The 24,832-nt window shown below is 39.6% G+C and overlaps 1 protein-coding gene and 1 long non-coding RNA gene across 2 annotated transcripts in view; both read left to right on the forward strand.

Annotated features, from left to right (window-relative positions):
• The window catches only part of LOC124527041 (uncharacterized), a 40,301-nt gene extending 26,047 nt beyond the window's left edge, over positions 1-14,254 (forward strand). Inside the window, exons 3-5 of the long non-coding RNA XR_006965791.1 lie at positions 8,624-8,680; positions 11,426-11,839; positions 14,201-14,254. This is a non-coding gene — a long non-coding RNA (uncharacterized LOC124527041). The remainder of the gene's footprint in view (positions 1-8,623; positions 8,681-11,425; positions 11,840-14,200) is intronic.
• Positions 14,255-22,274: 8,020 nt separating this feature from the next.
• RETNLB (resistin like beta) lies at positions 22,275-24,280 on the forward strand. The gene is made up of 3 exons (XM_047100445.1): positions 22,275-22,407; positions 23,385-23,444; positions 24,048-24,280. Exons 1-3 carry the CDS (start codon positions 22,281-22,283, stop codon positions 24,173-24,175), a joined length of 315 nt encoding a protein of 104 aa, XP_046956401.1. The 5' UTR covers positions 22,275-22,280; the 3' UTR covers positions 24,176-24,280.
• The last annotated feature ends 552 nt before the right edge of the window (positions 24,281-24,832 follow it).

The following is a 24,832-nucleotide window of genomic DNA, read 5'->3' on the forward strand; positions in this document are numbered from 1 at the left end:
AAGGTGGTTGGTTACACTTTATCTTTGTTCTTAAATAAATATGCCTCCTTATCATTTTTGGTTAAATCACATGGGCTAAGAAGAAGTATTATTTAATTAAACTACATCAGAAGCCACTCATTTTTACTCCTGCCCAAAAGGACTGGTGAGGAAGACAATACAGACTGAGTGTATGAGGAGTGGACAGCCCAGACAAAAGAGTGGTACTTGAAGGGGCCCAAAATAAGAGACTGGAGACGCCACAAAGTGCACACAGAGAAAGAGGCAGTGTTAAGCATCTGCCAGGCCCAAGGAGGACAAAGCTTTCTTAGGGCAGTTCTAGATGTCAACATTCTGTACCCCTTCTCCTTTCTCTCTACCTGCACTACTACTCTGGGGGGGGGGGGTTAGGTATATAGCTGCTAGCAGGCAGAAGCAAAGTAGAGGAGAAGATACAGAAGCTAGAAAAGAACTATTCCCAAAGAACTGTGCTTGAAGAGCTGTATCCAGAGCTGAGGAGTCTTATCCTCCCTTGAATTTGATATCATGACAAGATCTGGATTGGGAGCTGATGGGACATGGGAGTAATTATATTTTGCCTGTGAGAATGACGTGAATTGTGTCGAGATAGAAGACTGTGACAAATTGTATTTTCCAAAGATGGATATAATAAAATCTGTCTTCCTACTATCCACTTCTTCTTTGCTCTGTTTAATCAGCATGTTCTTCTGTGTTGTGACCTTGCCATTTACCATAAGTTTCCACCTTATTGAATCTGGTTTGACCTCAGTGACTTGTTTGATTATAATAGGAAGTGGTGGAAGTGATCTTATGCATGTTCAAGACTAGTCATAGGAAGCCTTGCAGCTTCCTCCTGAGCCTCTTAGAATACTTTCTCCTGTGAAACTCTATTTCTAAATCCAGCCACCATTCTGAGAAAAAGGCAAGCTCATGAAGAAGAACATGCAGTGTTGCAGTTAACAGCTCCATCTAAGCCCCCAGTCAATGGCTAGCAATGTAAGCAAGCCCTGTTGAGAACCTAGCCCAGTTCAATCTTTGATGCCAACATCTGGCTGCAATTGCATGAGCAACCCCAAATGAGAGCCATGTAGCTGAACCCATACAGCATATTGAGCCATGAAAGATGATAATAAAGGTAGCTTGTATTCTCTGGTAGGCCTAGTGCTGACTTTGTGGCCCAACAGACAATGAAACTGTCACAAATTTAATCTGCTTTTTTCTTCCTTTTCTGAGCATACAGGTGCCAAAAATAAAAATGTTTGTTCTTTATCTATCCCTTTCCTCCCACCTTCCTTTCTTAGAAACTTGATTTCTGCCATTCAAAGATTGTTTTAACTATCTGTGGTTTCTACTTACCTTTAGATTCTTGCTTAATTTCCCTGTTTCTAAGAATTCATTGAAGAAATATGTTTGTTTTAATAAACTCTTCCATCATGTAGCTTTGCAAAACTCAAGAATTGAGCCCCACAAACTCACTTTTCAGTAGTATAAGTATAAAGGGAGAATACTTAGCTAAAATCTGAGTGAATCTGTCCTCATATTTTATGTCCTGAATATCAAGAATTTAGAGAAGACTTACAATTGAGAAATTGTAAAATTCAAAATTTTCAATATATATAAGCAATTGTTGCATGTCAGCATTGGTTTTACTGAAAAAAAAACAACTGAGAAAAGTGGGATGGAGATTAAAATTTTTCATTCAGCAAATATTGTAAAGGGTATTTTCCATTTTGCCTTAGACTCCCGGTCAATCCACAATCAATCATGGCTGAATCCTTGGTAAAGATTCAGTCCATTCACACAATTTCTGGTGACATTTTATAATGAGCAACACACAGGCCTAATTTGATGAGAAGGATGCTTCCCTGACAAAAATGAAATATATTGATAAATTGAACATTTCACCCACTTCTTAAAAAAATCATCTGGGCAAAGTGTTCAGTCTCATTTAGTGAGTTATGTGATGAACAAGTTATGTGCAGTTTCCCAAATGTAGGGTGAGGTTTAAACAACAGATGGAAAAATTGAAAAAAAAAAAAAAAAAAGGAACAACTGATTTAGGGAATGACACCAGAGACTAAGGTGTAACGTCAAAGCAAGTGCTTTCATGAGGAAATACAAAAAGACTATACTGAAGTGTTCTCATGAAGACATATGAAAAAACTTGGTTCCTTAAACTTCCCAAGAAATATTCTATGAGTAGAAATTATTTAAGTTGAATTACTGCCTCCTAACCACATTCATAATGTATAATGTCCACTATTTTTTGATAGAATAACCACAAACATAAAATTTAATCAATTATAAATGATATACTTATGCATATACCATTAATCATTTGTGGATTTAATTTAATATAGAATACTGTAGTAGTTGCCTCACCTTTAATCTTACTCAAAAATCCCTTCTTTATTTTTGTAGTAAAAAGTATAGAAATTGGGTGGTTTTGAAAATCTTCTTTGAAGAGCTGCTGATTAGCATTTTTGGATAATAGAAACCATATGAATTTTGCAACAAAATCTGGTTGGATATATTTCATGGGGGGGGTAAATCACAGAGCTTTTTGAAACTAAGTTCCCTCATTTAAAAAATGAGAATGAGGCCTAGCTACTATGAAAAATTAATTGAAGTGCATAACATGCTCCAAGTTGTAAATCACCAACCCCCTTTACTCATCTGGGTTAGATGTCTGTCTCTCTGTGCCCTTTTTCAGTACCCTGCAACCAACTCATTGTATAGTATCCCACTTGTCTGATGAGTTATCAACTCATGTAACTTATGGGTAGGGGCAGTGTCTTGCCTGACATTGTGTGTCCAGTGCCTGAGCCAAACAAGACTCTCAGCTAATGAATGAATGAATGAAGCATTCAAAGCTGGCTCACTTTTCTCTGAATTTATGTATTGTGTATTAAACAGTACAGGTATTACAGAATATTTCCGTCATCACAGACAGTTAGTAACCAAACCTAGTTTTGGATGAAGAAATGATTTTTTTTACAGGAACAGTGCAAGAATTACATGTTCTGTTTGTTTAAATATGTTACAATTATCTTCTGAGAATGCTGTCCACCTATCTTAATGTGATTTACTTAAATACTTCACAGTATGCAAATATTACGTGTTTATCATAAGTAATAATAAATCATCTTTGTGGTGAGTGTTAGAGAGGCTTTCTATGTTTATAAAGAGTGATGTGACCAAACCAAGATCTAGAACAAGTTGACTTGTAGTACAAACATGGTGGTAAATGTGACCGAGTGCTGAGGGAGCTCCAGCTGATCCAAAAACTCTATTTGTGAATAATTTTAAATCAAGAGGAAAATTGGCCTATATCCTTTTTTTTTCAAAATTCTGTGATTTCGTAAATTGTTAAATGTTTTAATAACAATCCTCAAGGGGACTGTGTGATATTCAGCTAAGTGAGAGATGCAGAAATGGTGATGTCCCAGTTATGGAAAGAGATTCCAAAATATTTTGGCGGGTGGGGAAGAGACAGACACTGAACTTTATATTCAAATGTTGTGCTAATGGTAATTCCTTTGAAGCAGTCAGAAAAGGCTTTCACACAGATGAAAGCATATGAGATCACTTGAAACTAATCTGGAATCTCTTGTAGTTTCTGAGGCTATTGCTTCCAGAGTAGGTTCTCTAACCCCCATCTCTTTTTCAGTACCTATATCTCAACACAAGACCTGCCCTGGTTGAAATTTGGAAGACAATAGTTATTTAGCATAAATAGTTCATTATTTTATTTTCTAAGACTTGAAATAGCAAAGAAAGAATGTGTATATCAGCAAATAAAACATTCTTCTAATTAGTTCCCACCTCAAGCAATGTTGTTCCCCTTTTGATATGCAGTTTGTCTGCTATTTTCACTGTTCTACTTCTGCATTCAAAATAAACTTTTATATAATTTTATTAAAGTAGGGAACCATAAACATGGTGGAGTAGGAGGATCCTGAGCTCACCTCATCCCATGCACACACCAAGGCAACAGCTACACCTGTACAACTTATCTGAAAATGACCTGAAGACTGGCAGAAAACATCTTCTACAGCTAGTCATAGAGAGAATGCCACATTGAAAAGGGTAGGAGGTGTGGAGATGTTGTTGGGAACCAAACCCTGGGTGTCACTAATCACAAACAGAAGGGACATTGAAAGCATAGAGGAGTGAGGGGATCATACCCCACACTGGATACCACCCAACCTAGGGACCTGCACTAAGAAGACAAGTCCCCATAAACCTGGCTCTGAAAACCAGTAGAGCTTAACTCCAGGAGCTTTCAGCAGGACTTAACTCTGGGAGAGCAGGAGGATGATAAGAAAACCGAGTTCCTGCCCTTTAAAGAGCCGGCATACCAAATAGCTAAGCCCACGACACAGCACATAAGTAGCAGTTTGAAAAGCACCTAGCATATATGTATATAGTGAGCTATTGACTAATCTTAGAATGTGTGCTGGAGGGGCAGGGATCTGCAGGAGATTTCTCCAGGAGCAAAAGTGCTGGCAGGTGCCATTTCCCCCTCCCCCAGCCCAGATAGCCAAACACTAGCAGGAGCCAGCACTAACAATCTCCACCTATCTTGCTAGCATCATGTGCCCTGCCCCCACATGATGTACCCACACCACCCAACCCACCCACCTCTTCAAGCATCCCACCAAAGCAGCTCCTGTTCCACCACACCTGGCAGACATCCCTGACTGGGACCAGCACCACTCCAAAGTAACTCCTGCCCCAAGTGAAAGGGAGATAACACACACACCAATGCATCTATAGTTCCCACAGCTGGGCCTCTTAACTGGCTGTGCAGGGAGCAAGCCCTGCCCTTCAATGCACATAAAACTGTAGCACACAGGCTAATTCAGACAGCAAGGCTGACTGCTATCCCTGCCCACCAACCTGCAACCAGCTGCAACCACTCTTCTCAACAATGCAGAGAGAAAACCCTGCCCAGTGTGCCCACAGCAGGCAAAGCAGTCACAGCTCAGCCACAACAGGAAGACACACACAGTTCACAGAGGGAACACCCTGTAGTACTTGGTCCTGGTGACCAGGGGGGTTGCACTACAGGGTACCACATGACTTCTTCTACATAAGACCATTATTTATTTTCAAGATTAGGAGACATAGCTGACTTGCCTAATACATAGAAACAAACACAGAGAGTTAGAAAAAATGAGGAGACAGAGGAATATGTTCCAAATGAAAGAACAAAACAAAACCACAGTAAAAAAGCTAAATGAAACAGAAATAAGCAATATTCCTGATAAAGGGTTCAAAGTAATGGTCATAAAAATACTCACTAAACTTGAGGAAAGAATAGATAGACTCAATGAGTACCTCAGCGAAGACATAGAAAATATAAAAAAGAGCAGCCAGAGCTGAAGAATTCAATAGCTGAAATGAAAAAACTATACTGAGAGCAAATCAACAGATTAGAAAATGTGAAAGAATGGATCAGCAATTGGAAGACAGGGTAATCGAAAGCAACCAAGCTGAACAGCAAAAAGAAAAAAAAAATAATAAAAAATGAGAATAGGTTAAGGGAACTCTGTAACATCATCAAGCACAAAACATTCACATTATAGGGATCCCAGAAGGAGAAAAGAGAGAAGGGGGAAGAAACTTACTTGAAGAAATAATACTGAAAATTTCCCTAATCTGAAGAAGGAAACAGACACACAGATCCCAGGAATCACAGAGAGCTCCTAACAAGATTAACCCAAGGAGGTCAGTACCAACACACATAATAATCAAAATGGCAAAAAATAATAATAGAGTTTTAAAATCATCAAAAGGAAACAGTTAAATGCAAGGGGAATCCCATAAGGTTGTCAGCTAATTTTTCAGGAAAAACTTCATAGGCCAGAAGAGAGTGGCAGGGTATATTCAAAGTACTGAAAAGAAAAAAAAAACCCTACAATCCAGGATATTCTATCCAGCAAGGTTGTCATTCAAAACTGAAGGAGAGATACAGAGTTTTCCAAACAAACAGAAGTTAAAGGATTTTATTACCATGAAACGAGCCTTACCAAAAAAAAAAAAAAAAGTTAAAGTGAATTATTTAAGTGCAAAGAAAGGGCCAAACTAAAAGTAAGAAAATTATAAAAGGAAAAAATTCACAAATCAAATCAAACATGTAGTAAAGGTAGTAGATTAATCACTGATAAAGCCAGTGTATTTAGAATGTAAAAGTAATAAAATCAATTATATCTACAAAATTAGTCAAGAGATACACAAAATGAAAATATGTAAAATATTACATCATATACATAAAACATGGAGAAGGGAGTAAAAATTTAGTGCTTTTAGTATGTATTCAAATTTAAGTGACCATCAGCTTAATATAGACTGCTATACACATAGGATATTATGTATGAAACCAGTGGTGAGCACAAATCAAAAACCTGTAATAGATACACAAAAATAGAGAAAGAAATTCAAGTGTAACACTAAAGAAAGCCATCAAACCACAAGTGAAGAGAGCAAGTGAAGAAGAAAGGAAGAGAGAAGCCCTAGAAAAAACAACCAGAAAACAATAAATAAAATGGCAATAAGTATATACCTATCAATGATGATTTTAAATGTAAATGGACTAAATGTTCTAGTCAAAAGAAATAGGATGACTGAATGGTTTAAAAAAGAAGAGTTATCTATACACTGCCTACAAGAAACTTGCTTCAGACCTAAATACACATACAGACAAAAAGTAAAATAATGGAAAAAGATATTCCATGCAAATGGAAGCAAAAAAAAAAAAGCTACAGTAGCAGTAATTATATCAGACAAAATAGATTTTAAAACAAAGACTATAACAAGAGACAAAGGGCACTATATAATGATAAAGAGATCAATCCAAAAAGAGGATATAATAATTGTAAATACCTATGCAACATAACAGCACCTAAATATATGCAGCAAATATTAACAGACATAAAGATAGAAATAGATCAAATATATATCAATATATTGATATTGGAATTCTTATCCAAAATAAAGAACTTATACAACTCAATACCAAAAGAAACAGTCATATAAGAACCTAAACAGACATTTTTCCAAAGAAGACATACGAGTGGCCAAAAGACACAAGCAAAGATGTTTAACATCACTCATCATCAAGGAAATACAAATCAAAACCACAATGACATACTTCCTCACACTGGTGAGAATGGATAGTATCAAAAAGATAAGAAAGAGGGGTGCCTGAGTGGCTCAATCAAGCGTCCAGCTCTTGATTTCAGCTCAGGTCATGATCTCACTGTCATGAGTTCAAGCCCCACATTGGACTCTGCACTGACAGTATGGAGCCTGCTTGGGATTCTCTCTCCTCCTCTCTCTCTGTCCCTCCCCACTTACACTCTCTTTCTCTCTCAAAATAAATAAACTTTAAAAAATCATAAGAAATAACAGGTATTGGCAAAGATATATAGAAAAAAGCAAACTGTGTACTGTTGGTGGGAATGTAAAATGGTGCGGCCACTGTGAAAAGCAGTATGTAGTTTGTTTAAAAATTGAATTCTGGGTATTTACCCAAGAAAACAAAAACGCTAATTTGAAAAGATATATGTACCCCTATGTTTATTGCAGTATCATGTATAACAGTTAAGATACTGGAGTCCATGGTTAGAAGAATGGATAAAGAAGACACAGCTGTGTGTGTGTGTGTGTGTGTGTGTGTGTGTGTGTGTGTGTGTAATGGAATATTAGTCATAAAAAGGATGAGATATTACCACTTGTCAGAACGCGGATGGGCCTGGAGGGTATTATGCTGAGTGAAATAAGAGAAAGACAAATACCATAGGATTTCACTTATATATGGAATCTAAGAAACAAAACAAATGAATAAGCCAAAAAAGCAGAATCAGACCCACAGATACAGAGAACAAACTGGTTGTTGTTATAGGGGAGGGGGTTGGGGATGGGCATATGGGTTAAGGGGCGTGGAAGGTACAGACTTCCAGTGATGAAATGAATAAGTCACAGGATGAAAGGTACAGCACAGGGAATACAGTCAATGATATAGTAATAGTGTTATATGGTGACAGGTTGTAACTACACTTGTGGTGAACATAACATATAGAGCTGTTGAATCACTATGTTATACACTTGAAACTAATGTAACATTCTATGTCAACTCTACTTCAGTAAAAAAAGGACCCCTTTTTTTTAAAAAAATTTATGTTTATCTTTGAGAGAGAGACAGAGAGCGAGCTGGGAAGAGGCAGAGAGAGAGGGAGACACAGAATCCAAAGCAGGCCCCAGGCTCTGAGCTGTCAGCACAGAGCTGGACCCGGGGCTTAAACTCAGACTGAGATCATGACATGAGCCAAAGTTGGATGTTTAACTGAGCCACCCAGGTGTCCCAAAAAGGGCCCCTTTTAAACATCTTTTCACTTCCAAGATAGTTGTCATATTTTCCAGTACCCATTAAGAAACACTTTTCATATTTATTTATCAAAATAAATATTTATTGAGTGAATATTATTAATGGGCCAGGATCTGGGCCACCAATAAAATAAACATATTCTCTGCCCTCATGGGGATTACAGTCTAGTTGGGGAGGAAAACATTAAACAACAATTCATAGAAATAACTGTATATTTACCATTTGTTGAAGGTTAAGATGAAAACAGAAAAATCTCCCCTGTGGAAGTGACATTTATGTGACTTGAAGGTGAGTAGAACGGACTCTGACTGGGAAGGTAAGTGCAAAGATCCCCCCCACAGGGAGGCTTCCAAACTTACGTGGGCCTAGTTGGGGGGCGGGGTTGGGAAATAATTTGATGGAACTAGATTTTACCTGCAAAAGCAAAAGGCCTATTTGGTTATTCCTAGAGTACTCAAAAGAGCGGCAGAATCTGCCCGACATTTCATCCAGGAATGGAGAACAAGTAGGTGCAGAAATGCAGGTTTGAAGGTCCAGGGGAAAAAGAACAGAAATTCATAATAATTTTATCCTACCAAGGCCTGCTCATTCACTAAAAGAATTAGGAAAGGATTTGTTGGTTACAGATTTGCATTTAGGAAGCATTCCCTGGGTACCATCTGGGGAATGAAGTAGAGGGAGCAAGGACACTTTCAGGGAGACCCTTGGGGGATCAAGGACCCTGGAGAAAGATGACAGAAGTCTGGAGGAGGGTTGACAGCAGGAGGGTTGAAAAGAAGTGCAAACATGTGAGATGTAAATATAAATACATAAAAACCAAAAACTGCTTATTAATTCAGTAACACTCTCAAGGGTTTGTGTTTATTATGCCAGCATCCTTCCACATTGGAAAAATAATAAAGCATTTTGTGCTATTTTGAGTCCTCTGAGCTGCAGCTGCCAAGGTGGGATTCAATACCCTGGGATTTTTATTAGGGGGAAGGCTCAAGGAAAGGAAATAGGGAGGCCAGGCACTTGGGGGAGTTGTGACTTGCAATGCAAGTCCCACCCTGGCGGTGAGGGGAGAGTTCCAGCGGCTCCCCCACCATTTAGCAGGACTCTAGTGCTGGTTACTTTATATAGCAGTTGCTCTTTTAAACTGCAGCTTTTCTTCTGTGCCTCTGGACAGACAAATTTGCTCATGGTCTCTCAGTACTATTTCTCCCCATCGCAGCTGGCAACACTGAATGTGGGGGTTCCCTTCATTACCTTGTCTTCATCTCTCTTGCTCTTCTCTATGTGGTCTCTCTATTGTTGTGCAGAAGATGTTCAATCAGCCCTCAGTTCTTTAGGAGGAATTTCTCTATAAATAGGTGTAGATTTTGCATGTCTGTGGAGGAGGTGAGTTTAGGGACTTCCTATACCTCTATCTTGGACCAGAACACAAAAGGAGTCCTTAGAAAGAAAGGAAGGAAGGAAGGGAGGAAGGAAGGAAGGAAGGAAGGAAGGAAAAGAAAAAGAAAGAAAAAGAAAAAGAGAAAGAAGAAGAAAAAGAAAAAGAAAGAGAAAAAAAGAAAAAGAAAAAAAATTTCTTGGAAAACCTGTGTTAGCTCCTTAAAATGATGACACCAAGACCAAGCATGGGCTTTTATATATTATTTCTCCCCCCAAAATAGGCTCGAGTGTAGGATTCATGTGAAAGATTTTGGCAACTAGAAAATCATAATATGAAATAGAAAGAGACAGCATCAGGAATGTTGGATAGAATTCTGTTTTCTCAAGTAGCGTCCTTGATTTAAACAATAACCATTCCTCAAGAAGAAAACTCAGAGAAAAGAATAGTGTGTCTTTTGTACTCTAGCAAATGCTTTGTGAAGAAAATGGAAATTGAGGACCAAGAAATGCAAACCTGAAACGAGCATTTTCCTCTGGGGTAAATTAAGTGGTCGGAGGGAAAACTCTAGATGGGATAGTCTTATTTTACCTGAGCTTATGTGGTGCTTCAAGAGGAGATGGAAATCTGGATGTGAATGTGAAATATCCTACAGTTAAATGTGGACGACTAACTTCATTTTTACAAAGTATCAGGCAGACAGAGCTCTTTAGCCAAAATTTGCATCCTTTGCATTATTAGACCTTCTTCCTTTGCTCCCAATTATGCTTCTACCCCTCACTTTGTCTCAGGATCTACTCAACTCCTGACTTCCTGGGTTCTGACTCCTGCTCTAAATGCCATGCATGCCTTTGACCTTAATGAAAATTTTCTCCAAAAACAAAGGTTGCATTCACTTATCAGGTTTTCCAGCTCTTGATCCACATATTGCCCAGACCTCTAATCCTAGCACCAGACCTCCAGGCCAGACCCCACAAAGAGCAAGTAGACAGGGCTCCACACCAACAAAAAATAACAGCCCCCAAATATGCTGGGCCCCTGCCAGATTTGTGTAAGCATAACTTATCATCTTGCTGGCGGAAGAGTGAGATAAATGAGAACTCAGAGGGCCAAAAACACTAAAGCCTGTCAGGACTGAAGAAAGCTCAGACATCATGGAGCCTTGGCCCAAACTTGATGCCAAAAGGGAGTGCTGGGGTTACACCCCAGATGCCTCGGTTGGCATCAGAAAACTCCAGAAAGATCCAGTGGTTTGAATTCTTCCCTTAATTCTGAGCCAGAAATTCTTAATTCCAAGGTGGAAGTATAGCAGAAAGAAGGAGGAGACCTCAGAGCAGAACTAACTCCTGGACTCTGATTTATGGGCATAACTGCCAGGTTTGGGCATGTGACAATAGGTCATCATTCTTATATTTGCTGATGCAGCTTTGAAGCCTCATTCCCAGTTCAGGGCTCTTGACCAGAGCTCAGTATGGAAGACACAAAATAATACTGGGGACTGATTGTAGAGGAATATGTCAGTGAGTATGACATTCATGAGGGTTATGCTTGGGGGAGACAAACTGCAAAATATTGAATATTGAAATTAGATGTTTTCAGGTTTCTTTTCACCAATCCCCACATGCTCCTGCTTAGTATTATAATAAATATCCATTACCCAGGAGGAAGAGGAGAGAGTCAGCAGCCATCACCAGACATCTGGCTTTGGAAGCAGTTTTGCTGAAGAGAACACAACCTGTGCCACTGAATCCAAACAGCATTCATTCTTGGTGGTCGCGAGCATCCTTGCATCCAGAGAAAGGAATCACTTTGCTATTTTTTATGGTTTAATTATATTATTGCATAAAACATTTTGGCTGTATAACTTTCTGGACTTCCCTGTTTTACAACCAATAATCCCGCTGAAATGTGAAATGTACCTAAAATTAACAAAGACAGTGTCTCATCCCACATCTCTGATTTCATTTAGGCTTGAAGAAGTAGTCCAACATCACACAGAGTACAAAGCACGGGAACAGAGAGACCTAGGTTTGCTCCCAGCTCTGTGCCGCAAAGTCACTCATTGGTGACCTGAAGTAAGCCACAATAGTTGTCTCAGTCTTAGACTGTGTTGTTCTTTGAATGATGCCATAGAATTAGATCATCTCCAAGGGCCCTGGTAGCTCTAACACTCTACTGCTGAACTCACGCTGACATCTGAGACAGACTCATGAGACTTATCTTCAAGTTTTCATTCCTATAATGATATGTGGATGACTAGGGGCTGAAATATTGGGAAGATATCATGGAAACTTTCTCATATAGACATCAGAAAAAATAGTCAACAGATTTTTGTACCATTTCTGTTTAATATTCCTTATTTCTCTGGATAAGAAATAAAGGTTTTGAGAATATCTTCAAAAATATTATGGCACTCTCCTTCTCCTCCACCCCTGGAGGTTCCACTGGGTAAGAAAGTTCTGAAAGACATGTGGGAATTTGGCCAAGCACTCCCTTCTGCAGCACTCACAGGAAGGAGGATCCAAGGATTTGCTGACATCCAGCTAGGGGTCCATTTGGAGCCATCTACAGATACTCTAGAGACCTTGTGCTCTTTCAATGAGGAAAAGCCACACATATAAAAAGCCATACTCGCTACCTATTTCCTTACCCACTGCAAACCACCACAGTCTCTTCTCATCAGTCTTTCTTCCAAAACATAAACTATACTGTGACAGCCATAATGCTTCTATTTACATTTCTGAGGCAATATTTTTAAGATCCTTGAAAGCTAGATTGACAACCATAGCCAGCCTATGACTTCATTTTTTAAAATTAAAGGTTATATTGCTGTTTCACATCTATTTCTGAGTAGCAATTCACCCCAAAACTCAGTGCTTGAAGCAACAATTTATTATTTCTCATGCTTCTGTGGGCTGAGGTTTTTCTGCTAGACTCACCTGGGCCCACCTATTTTGCTGCATTCAGCTGGAGAGAGTCTCTGACTTCTTTGCTGATGTCTGGCAGTTGGCCCTGGCTATTGACTGGGGGACCTTGGTTCTCCTCGGTGAGGTTTCTTATCTTCTAGTAGGCTAGACTGGTTTCCTTACATGGTGGTTTTGGGGCAGCACTTCAAGGGAACAAAGTGGAAGCCACAGGCTTCTTATGGCCTAACCTCAGAAGTTGTACATTATTTCTGGTGCATCCATTGGTCAAAGCAAGTCACAAGTCCAGATCAGAGTTAGGAGGTGGGGAAATAGACCATCTCTTGTTAGGAGGCACAGCGAAGTCAAAGAGACATGTATGTAGGAATTGCTGCTTTTTTCACCTCCATCTGCCACAGGCAACTTTTAAAATGAGGCAAACCATCAGAGACTCTTAAATACAGAGAACTGAGGGTTGATGGAGGTGGGGAAAATGGGTGATGGGAATTGAGGAGGGCACTTGTTGGGATGAGCACTGGGTGTTTTATATAAGTTGTGAATCACTGGATTCTACTCCTGAAACCAAGACTACACTGTATGTTATCTAATGTGAGAATAAAACATTAAAAGAATAATAATAAAATCATAAAAATAAAGTGATTTTAAATAGTAAAACAGTACAATCATGGAAAAAGCAGAATGTATCAATAATTACAAGAAATAAAATCACTCTTAATCCCTCCATCCCAGGAGAATGATTATTAATATAAGTGCATGTATGCCTAACATTTTTGTATACATCTTTACATCAGGTCAAAAAATACATACTGTTTTGTTCCCTGATTTTTATAACCCAACAGTATGTCCTAAGCATTTCCTCATAATGTGCCTAATATATCATATTTAATGGGCCATAATTTATTTATGTATTGTATATATTTTTACTACTATAAATAATCATGTAGTGAACTTTTTCATATAAATCTTTGTCCACATCTCTGATTATTTCTTTTTTTTTTTTTTAACATTTATTTATTTTTGAGAGACAGAGACAGAGCATGAGCAGGGAAGGGGCAGAGAGAGAGGGAGACACAGAATCCAAAGCAGATTCCAGGCTCTGAGCTGTCAGCACAGAGCCTGATGTGGGGCTCAAACTCACAAACTGCGAGTTCATGACCTGAGCCGAAGTTGGACCCTTAACCGACTGAGCCACCCAGGTGCCCCTATTTATTTCTTTAAGGTTAAGTCCATAAAGTAGAATTGCTAGGTCAAAAGAAATATATATTTAAAATTTTTGAGATATTTTGCTAAATGACCTCCCATAAAAAAGTTAATATTCTGTTCTCAGCAGAGAAATATAAGAAATCCCTGTTTCTCCCTTTTCCTTAACCCTTCTGAGTCTGAGAGGTAAATACTGACACTCATAATTATATCAATTTGTATATCATTGTCAGTAATGTTAAACATTTTTCCCATTTTTACCAGCCATCTGTATTCTCTCACCAACCCAGTCTATTGCTTGTCTCTCTCTAGGAATATCAAGAAAAAAAATGGAGAAGAAGGAGTCTTAATGGAACGTGTTCCCCTTAATTATCATTATATCAGGGGCGCCTGGGTGGCGCAGTCGGTTAGCGTCCGACTTCAGCCAGGTCACGATCTCGCGGTCCGTGAGTTCGAGCCCCGCGTCGGGCTCTGGGCTGATGGCTCAGAGCCTGGGGCCTGCTTCCGATTCTGTGTCTCCCCCTCTCTCTGCCCCTCCCCCGTTCATGCTCTGTCTCTCTCTGTCTTAAAAATAAATAAACGTTGGAAAAAAAAATTAAAAAAAAATTATCATTATATCAGTCTCTTTTCCCTATAGGTAAGTAGTTTACTACAAATGTGAGCACTTAAAAGTGATAAAATAATTATGTCTCATGAGTCAAGAGACCAGGTCTGGTGGGGAAGGGAAGGGGAGGGGAGGAGAGGGGAGGGGAGAAAAGGGGAGGGGAGGAGAGGAAAGGAAGGTAAAGGGGAAAGGCAGAGAGAGAAGAAAGGGAAAAAAAGATATGTGCTCAAGGTACACAGAGGTGAAGAAAAAAAAGTTAGAATTAATTTAATGAACAGAGATGGATCAGAGAGGTTTAGAAAATCAATATTGGCTGGATGTCAGTGTAGAACTAAATGAGGAGAACATGGAGTATAAGAACCAGGGAGATTGGGCAACCCATTACTGCATTTGGGATATGCCAGGGTTGACCCTTTTCCACCAAAACTCAGTGGTTATCCTTAAAAAATTAACAAAAGATCCTGAACCCTCGTGACATATTTCAACAGCATGTTATATTTCAATAGCCCAAGAAAGTCTAGTTTGGTCCTCAACTTGAAGTGAAATAGAACCACATAAAAAGGTAGAATAAATTTGTAGGCCAACATTCATCCATTCATTTATTCAACCAGCCAACCAACAACCATTGACATCTGCCATATGCCAGATACTGTTTGGGCACCGAAGATATAGAGAAGCATTAAGTAATGATTCTTGCTCCCAAGCAACTTAAAATCTAGTAAGGCATCAGATGTTAGGGAAGAGAAACAACTTGGAAGGGAAGAGACACCTAATGATATCTAATTATTTAGACTATGAACTTATGATGTATCCACAGTGAGAGCCTTACACTTTAACATTTGTGTCATTAAGCTTGTCTCACCACTAAGAATAAGCCAGAAAACATGGCTTTTTTCTCAAAGCTAAAGGATTATTTAAGTCCTGAAATCTCATTCTAAACACAAGACTCTAAGGAGTTTGAACTTCAAAGTCAGTGTGTTGGAGTCTCAATACTTTCAGGAGCCTCTTTGTCCCCTTTATAAATTTCCTTTCCTTCTCCCAGTGACGAGTTCAAATTCCAGAAATCTCAAAAGTAGAGTGGATCAGTAAATAACCAGATGTTTCCCAATCCCATGTTCAATTCCTGGGTACAGGAAGATGATTTACCAGTTAGACTTAATTTAGAGATTATGATAGGAATTAGACAGAGCCTGGTATCAGGAAATGCTCTCAATATAGACATTTATTATAGGTGGCCAAATGAATAGAATGCAAAAACCAGAAACCTGGTAAGGCTCTGGAAAGCCATATTTATTGTGTATGTCATGTCTGTCAGCTGCTTACCATATATCACCAATTACCATGCAGCACAACCACAATCATGTCATTAAAATATATGTAAATCTATTTTTAATAAGATTTTATCTGTCTATCTACATACACATGTATATAGAGAGAGACATGCTCAGGCTTCTCAGTTTGTCCCGGATCAGCTCAGCGACCCTCTTACAACTTTAAAAAATTAAAGGGTACATGGTTCCTAAACTTCAGGAGTTATGGTGGATCTTGCCTCACCCTACATGCCATTTCACCGGCAGACAATCTGAGGTTCTTTCACAAAAGCATTGATTGGAGAGTCAAATGGCTGAGCATGTACTCTTAGAATTATAGCAGGAGTAATACTACCAAGAGATCTTTCTTTTTTAAAAAAAAATTTTAAATTTTATTTATTTATTTATTTATTTATTTATTTATTTATTTATTTTGAGAGAGAGAGAGAGAGAGAGAGAGAGCAGGGAAGAGACAGAGAGAGAATCCCAAGCAGGCTCCACACTGTCAGCACAGAGTCGCTGATGCAAGGCTTGAACTCACCAACTAGGAGATCATGACCTGAGCAGAAACCAAGAGTCAGATACTTAACCAACTGAGCCACCCAGGCACCCCACCAAAAGACTTTTCAGTAGCCCTCTACCTTTTACTGCCTCCTCTTGGGTGGTTGGCAGTTTCCACAGGTCTCTTTTCTTTTACAGGGGCTCCTGTCAGTCTCCCCCTGGACCCACCCCCTTCCTGAATCAAAACGCTGGAATCTTCTATTGCTTCTCTTTAGCTAGCATGCAGAGACAGGGAAATAAAATAACAAGTGGAGAAGAGAGCAAACTAGGATAGCCTCCATGACAGGTGATCCCAGGGTGAATCTAATAATGCAGACTTGACCTTGACCTATGTCACCTTTAAACCACTTCACCAAAACTCGGTCTACTTCCAGGTCTGTGCCTCCTCTAATTTCCACCATGCTTACCTTCTTTCTTTTCATTACCTCTTCTCTATTCTCTCCTCCAGATTCTCTTCTTTTATTATCTCCTCCCCAGTGTCCCTTTCTGCAATCATCTCCACCTCGTATTTCTCACCTCTGCTTTTGTCCATACCCAACAGTTAAGTCTGTTAGCCTAGCATTACCGCAAGTAACTTAACAACAAATGCCAACAACATGCTATTGTTTATCAGACATTTCCAGCATCCAAAGGACCTGGATGGCCCAATTATTGGTCCTTTGGACAAATAAATTCAGTAAGCCACTCTGGGATACTCTTTTTGGACACTGGAATGCAACTTTTTTTCTTATAACTGACTTGAACCTGATTAGAACCTTGATTAGTGAAGAGACTTTATGCTTTCACAGCTAATTGAAAGAATCAAATCATCAAGTTTTATAGAACCAGTTTTTTTCTCTGCTTGATGGTGCAGAACTCTACAGTCTTAATCAGGTACCTATGTAACACGTGAGCAGATTCCAAAGATAATTTTTGAGGGATGTATTGCCCTATCTCCAAGCAAACCCATCACTAATCTCTATTCAGGGTGGGTCAGCCTCTCAATTTTTTAAACTTTTTATTTAAACTCCAGTTACTTAACATACAGTCAAATATTAGTTTCAAGTGTACAATTTAGTGATTCAATACATACAATATCCGGTGCTCATCACAACCAATGCACTCTTTAATCTCTATCACCTATTTAACCCATCCCCCCACCCACCTCGCCTCTGGTGACCATCAGTTTGTTCTCTATAGTTAAGAGTCTGTTTCTTGTTTTGCCTCTCATTTTTCCCTATGCTCATTTGTTTTGTTTCTTAAATTCCACATATAAGTGAAATCATATGGTATTTGTCTTTCTCTGATTGATTTATTTCACTTAGTATTATGCTCTCCAGCTCCATCCATGTTGTTGCAAATGGCAAGATTTCATTTTTTTTTTATGGCTGGATAATATATATTCTTTATCTATTCATCTGTCTATGGATGCTTGGGTGGCCTCTGTAATTTGACTATTGTGGATAATGCTGCTATAAATATTGGGGTGCATATATCCCTCTGAATTAGTGTATTTGTATTCTTGGGGTAAATATCTAGTAATGCAATTGCTGGATCATAGGGTAGTTCTATTTCTAACTTTTTGAGGAACCTCCATACTGTTTTCCAGAGTCAGCCTCTAGATTTTTATCCACATTTCAGTTTTTACATCTAAAATCAACCTGAATGGTTTTTCATGTACTGTCTAAAGTATATGAATCCATAAGATGAAATAGCAACACTTCCATGCCTCATCAGAGAACCAACTCTAGCCAAAAATAGAGCTAGAAACTTGTGTTTGAGAGACCTGCAGACTTCCTGTGGTTATTGGTTTTTCTGGTCTCCTACTATTTTATTCAGATGCACCATGAGTTTTTAAAAGTTAAACATACATTCAAATGCAATTTATAAACTGTAAACATGTCCAAGTAAGTTTATTATAAATCACTAAAAACAGAAAATGTTAAAGAATGAGAAAAACTTAATAAAAAGAGAAGCTCTATTATTTACTTCTTATTAATTTATTCTCCTCTTTCATTTCTAATTATATTTATTTAGGTCTTCTCTCTCTCTCTCTCTCTCTCTCTGATGTGTCAAGCTTATCAATATTGTTTATTTTTTCAAAAAACCAGCTCTTAATTTCATCAATCATTTTTTTAAATTTTTTTTGTCTCTATTTCATTTATTTCTATTCTTATCTTTGTTCTTCCTTCTACTAACCTAGGGGTTTGTTATATGTCTTCATTTCAATTTTTTTTTTTTAATTTTTTTTTTCCAACGTTTATTTATTTTTGGGACAGAGAGAGACAGAGCATGAACGGGGGAGGGGCAGAGAGAGAGGGAGACACAGAATCGGAAAAGGCTCCAGGCTCTGAGCCATCAGCCCAGAGCCCGACGCGGGGCTCGAACTCACGGACCGCGAGATCGTGACCTGGCTGAAGTCGGACGCTTAACCGACTGCGCCACCCAGGCGCCCCACATTTCAATTTTTAAAATAAGTTCATAACACTTCAGAAACATTCAAATTTGCCTTTGTATTTAAAACTCCTATCTTGCTCTGTATTCCTGCAGTTAAACAGTATAATCTAAGTAAGCAATGATAGCCCAGTGATTGTAAAGAAAAATTAGCAGATTTAAATTACATCTATTTGGTCACTCTATATGATTACATGGGGTTTAATTGCATTTAAAATTTTAAATTCAGGGCACCTGGGTGGCTTAGTCAGCTGAGTGTCCAACAGGTCCTGATCTCATGATTTGTGAGTTTGAGGGCATGCATTAAGGCTCTTTCTGCCCCTTCCCTGCTCATTCCCTTTCCCCCTCTCTCTCTCAAAAATAATAAACATTGGGGCGCCTGGGTGGCTCAGTCGGTTAAGCGTCCGACTTCAGCCAGGTCACGATCTCGCGGTCCGTGAGTTCGAGCCCCGCGTCGGGCTCTGGGCTGATGGCTCAGAGCCTGGAGCCTGTTTCCGATTCTGTGTCTCCCTCTCTCTCTGCCCCTCCCCCGTTCATGCTCTGTCTCTCTCTGTCCCAAAAATAAATAAACGTTGAAAAAAAAATTAAAAAAAAAATAAACATTAAAAATTTTTTTTAATTTAAAAAGTGAATATAAACTGAGTGGTATAATATTTTTTGTCTGATAGTGCACAAAAATACTATGTTGAATATAAACAGTAGCTTTAAAATTGACATTTGGTCTTTTTCATAGTTTTTGTTGGTTTTAAAACCAAAGAATGAATCAAGAAATAATGATTATTACTGATCATTACATAGTTGTTACTAGAAATAATTTTGTTATGTAGAGAAGAGGAGTGTTAGAGTGATCCCCTCCAGGTGTCAAATATGCTAGGCATGCCACTAACTACAAGTGTTGCCCAAAGGGCACGGTCACTGTCTCTGTTGCCCAGGCTCACTGTAAACCAATCACATTCTCTTGTGATCCTGTTCTCGTTTCTTTCCTTGCCATTCTTAACAAACCCAGTAGTCAATGCAGTTCAACTCATCTTTAATCCATGTTCTTCTGGTCATCTACTTCCCAGTCTATCACTTTCTTTACCTGGCTCCTTTAAAGAAGTTTTCACTTCTCTTCTTAAACTGTCTATGCTATTATTTTCATCTGTGGATTGATAAGTCTCAAATTTATATCTTCAACTCTCACCTTTCCCCCAGACCCCAGAAGTATATACCTAACTCCCTTGCCACCGCTCCACCTGGATGTCTAATAGGCATATTAAATTGACCATGATCAAATATGATTTAATGTTCTTGCCATTATCCATGCTTTCCCCAGGGGTCCCCATTTTAGTAAATGGCATCACTCTTCAACAAGTCATTCAGAATATAACCTTGACCTTTCACTACTCTATTCCTCCTTTGCCCCACACCCAGTGCATCAGTAAACCCTAAGAGGCTCCACCTGCTATATATAACCAAAGTCTACCCAGCTCTCACTCCTTCCTTTACTGCCTTCTGAGATCTGGAACTCTACAAGAGCTTGCTATTTGATTTCCTTGCTTACCTATTTTCTTCCACAGCAGTGGCCTTAGTAAGATTTATAAAATATAAGTGATCTTATATAAATAAGTCATATCATCCCTAAGCAAAATGCTCCAGTAATTTCCCATCAAATTTGGAATAAACCCAGAGCCCTTATGTTGGTTGATAAGTGCTCTATAATCAGCCTGGCCCCAGTTGTGTTTTTGACCACTTTTCTCACTTCTCTTTCCTTTACTCACTTTGCTCTCTTCAGACACACTGCTTTTGTTGTATTCCTTCAACACACCAACCACCCACCCCCTGCCTTAGGCTCTTTATACTTGCTGGCCCTTAGCCCAAAACATTTATCCCAGCTTTTTCTATGGCTTACCCCACACGTCTGCAGCTCATTGCTTATAAGTCATCTTTTCTGAGGTGTCTTCGCTGAACACATTGCATTATATACAACACAGAAGCACATCCAATTGCCTTGCTTCATTTCTTTCCTTCAGGGAATTTTTCAATATCTGACATATTGTATAGTTATCTTACACCTTAGTATAGTCTCAAGAGGGCAAAAACCTTGCCTGCATTGCCCACTGCTGAGTCACCAGAACTAGAATTAGTATAGAGAAGCTCTATAGTTGTTGAATTAACAAATGAACTAATCTACCCAACTTTTATACCAAATCCAAGCCTGTGCTCTTTTGTGTTCTGTATTATTCCTTTATTTCCTCAACTCTTATCAGTGAATTAAGGAAGCATCCTTGCCTTTTTGCTGGCACCATTGAGCCCCATCCTCAAAGTTTCCTGAGAGAGATATGTAGAAGTAGCTGTTCCTCAGGGGGCATCTTTAGGGAAAGGGACAGTGAGGCTGGTCACAGCAGAAGTAGATCCAGGCTTTCCCACCTGACAGCCTCCAATAGTGGTCATCCAACAGCCATTCTCTGCTACTTCATCTAGCTTTTGAATCATGGGATTCAATCCTGGTGACCATGTGCTCCACTGTGGATACTGTATCATATATAGGTCCAATGGTCTAAAATAAGAGATTGTAGAGGTCTACTTAATTTCTCAGCCACTAATGATGTAAAAGGAGGTCATATGACCCAGAACTGAACAATGAAATACAAGGGGAAATCTGCTTGAGTTTCTAGGGGAAAATTTGCTTCCAAAACAGAAAGGCAAAGCCTCCAAAAGAGAATGGTTTTACCCCGGCCTCCCTTCCTGTGGGGAATAAGCTTAGGAATTCCCTGAGCTTGCACCAATGGGTTAACAAGGCATAAAGAAATAGAAAGCCACAGGATGAATGCGTCCAAGATTAGGTAAACAAGATTAGGTAAACAGGGCAAAGGCCCTCAGTATAGGACAAAGGTATAGGAATAGGAAATCTCAGGATGAAAACATCCAAGGTTAGGTAAACAAGATCAGGTTTTCAGGGCAGAAGTGCCACCCAATTTAGTACAATAGCAGAAAGTTGCTTTCACAGGAAGGAAGGAAGGAAGGGAGGAAAGAAGGAAGGAAGGAAGGACAAAAACAGGTAAACAGGACTCCCCTTGGCAGAGAACCAGAACAAAGGCAGCTGTTGTTTATCATGGATGCACTGAAGTTTATCACAGTTGTGTGTCACACTCAAGCAAGCAGTTCTTTGAAAGTGTACTGGGGAGTGTGTTTGTTTGTCTGTGCTTTCTTATGTGTTGAGGGGTGCCTAAGTCAGTTACCATAAAGTATAAACATCCTTTCCTGGCCAGTCTTTGTAGACCTCTTCTGAACTCATCTGTGAGTTAATTTGCTCTGCAGCCACCCTCCCTAGTTCTTCAAACAGCTTGGAGAGATCAGAGTCGTCCATACTGGCACTGATTTTCTCCTATCTGTTCTCTCTTGAGACTGTTCACGTGTTCCCTTCCTTCTCGACTATACTGGAACTCAGAGATCTCAGCTTTCTATCTTTCCTCCCAGCCCCAGGACATTGCTGTTCTACAGGATGAAGCTTACGTCTTACTTCCTTCTCATTCTCATCCTCCTTCTCCAGCTGATGATCCCAAGGTATGCTCAGTGTTCCTTGGACTCCATCATGGATACAAAGATAAAGGAAGCTCTCACTGGCTTAGGTAACTGACTGAGGGCAGAGAGTGGGAGAGAACCCCTGATCATGCCACCTATTCCTAAACCTAACTTCTTCTTGGTCCCATCCCTAGATCCCAGCTTCTATTAAGTCCACTCAAGCTTAATCTTCCTGCCCAGGGCTTTTTCTACTCCCATATCATTTTTGGACTGCTGGCTAAAATTTGAGGTTTCTCTGATGATAATGAGCTTGATGGTGATGGTAATGAAGAGGAATATAATTATAATTTGTGTACACTCATTACAAACGAGGTATAGTGCAAAAATTTACATAGATAACCTCAATTTTCACTTTATGAAATAAGTACAACTATTACTTTCATTTTATAAATGAGAAAACTGAACTTTTTTTTTTTAATTTTTTTTTTTCAACGTTTATTTATTTTTGGGACAGAGAGAGACAGAGCATGAACGGGGGAGGGGCAGAGAGAGAGGGAGACACAGAATCGGAAACAGGCTCCAGGCTCTGAGCCATCAGCCCAGAGCCCGACGCGGGGCTCGAACTCACGGACCGCGAGATCGTGACCTGGCTGAAGTCGGACGCTTAACCGACTGCACCACCCAGGCGCCCCGAGAAAACTGAACTTTAAAACCTAGTGAGTAGCATGATTATGGACATAGTGACACTTCTGAGGTAAAAGGAGATTTGGAAGGGGACTATCGGAGACAGCTATCATGGGCAGTACCCCTTCTTCTCTCCTGTTCAGAATTAAATCCTGCCCCAGTAGGGGCGCCTGGGTGGCTCAGTCGGTTAAGCATCCGACTTAGACTCAGATCATGATCTCGGGGTCCATGAGTTCGAGCCCCGCGTCGGGCTGTGTGCTGACCACTCAGAGCCTGGAGCCTGTTTCAGATTCTGTGTCTCCCTCTCTCTCTGACCCTCCCCCGTTCATGCTCTGTCTCTCTCTGTCTCAAGAATAAATAAACGTTAAAAAAAATTAAAAAAAAATAAATCCTGCCCCAGCAAAGAAGATTTCATGTACCAGTATCTTTAGCTCAGGCAGACTGTCTTCCTGCCCTGCAGGTAAGTAACTTCATGAGGAGGAATGGTGAGTAAGATGCCCTGTGCCCACCCCATCCATCCCCCAGCACCTATACCTTTCCTTGCCTCATGATTGTATTAACCTGGAGGTGAGTTGTAACCTCTGGTTCCCAGTGATCTCTTACCCATTCTTATTTCCCTTAATGATGCTACTGAGGGCTCTTGGGTTTATGTCTCTCCCCTTCCCACCTCCCTTTCATGAGCTCACATTATCAGTGCTCCCTCCCCTCCTTGTCCTGTTATGATCTGTTACCTACCATTCCCCCTGTCCTTCATCTCCCTTTCCCAATCTATTCCCTTCTCTGGTGAGTAGGGCCAGCATACAGGTAAATATATCATGAATCTAAGGAAAGAAATGCCCAGGCCCCTCATTTTCACAGACCTCTTCCATGGCCATATACCTAAGTTTGTTTTAGTGATTTTTAAATTTTTTTCCTTAAAGAGGGCTCTCAAAATCAAATTAGTTTGCAGTCCCACAAAACTTAGATCTACCCCTGGGCTGCACAGATGAAAAATGGTAAGTGTACACCTCCCTCTTCTCAAAATCCAAGGGTTCTGACATCTGTGTTTCATGTGTCCATATAGGAATGGTTGTCACCAGCTGTGCTTGTGGCTATGGCTGTGGTTCCTGGGATATCCAGGGAGAAACCACATGCCACTGCCAGTGCAGCACTATAGACTGGACCACTTCCCGCTGCTGCCACCTGACCTGAGGGGGAGGAGGATGAGAACCCAACTGTGTGACCATCACAGTAATGAAACTACACATCAAACAGGAAACCTGACTCAAACTGTCCCTTTCATTTGTTACAGCCTGCTTCTTGGGTAGTAAAGACAACTCTTTGCATCTCTCTGTGTTTGTATTTTTGATATTACTGCCCTGGGCTTAGAATTCCTCCAGCCAGAAAATTTCTCCAGGGTCCCAATTACTCCATCTCAGCAAGGATTAGTAAAAATATGGGGAGACTGGGAAATTTGAGATTAATATTCCAGCCTCCTAGTTCCCTCATTGTTTAACAAAAGGACAATGATTATGCCAGACATTTTGCTTGGCACAGAGAAAGTAAATAACATGCATGCTCCTATGAGGCTCACTGAATAGAAGAGTGGGTTCCAAACTAAGTGCAGGCAGATTTTCCAAGGTGGAGGCAGGTAAGGATGGTTTTAAAAGAATAAATTTCTAGATTTCTGGCTTGTGTATATACTGTTTCCTAAACTTATGTGTCAGAGATCTATTTTGATCAAAGTGATGAATTTGCCATTGTCTTTCTCCCCCATAACAAAACAAAAATACAGCATTTATCTGCCATTGAACCTTACCATAATTCATCATCCTGGAATATAAATATCTGCAGAATGGAATGGTCCAA

Source organism: Lynx rufus, unplaced genomic scaffold (assembly GCF_022079265.1).
Source record: "Lynx rufus isolate CCGP_SWC_20201006 ecotype Redwood Valley unplaced genomic scaffold, mLynRuf1.p SCAF_5, whole genome shotgun sequence".
Taxonomy (NCBI): Eukaryota; Metazoa; Chordata; class Mammalia; order Carnivora; family Felidae; genus Lynx; species Lynx rufus.

What these genes read in the sequence shown, in the direction of transcription:
- RETNLB (XM_047100445.1), top strand. Translation starts at nt 22,281, where the DNA reads ATGAAGCTTACGTCTTACTTCCTTCTCATTCTCATCCTCCTTCTCCAG. An exon ending in GGAAGCTCTCACTGGCTTAG is followed by an intron (nt 22,408 to 23,384) that starts GTAACTGACTGA and finishes ATCCTGCCCCAG; the next exon opens with CAAAGAAGATTTCATGTACC. An exon ending in ACTGTCTTCCTGCCCTGCAG is followed by an intron (nt 23,445 to 24,047) that starts GTAAGTAACTTC and finishes GTGTCCATATAG; the next exon opens with GAATGGTTGTCACCAGCTGT.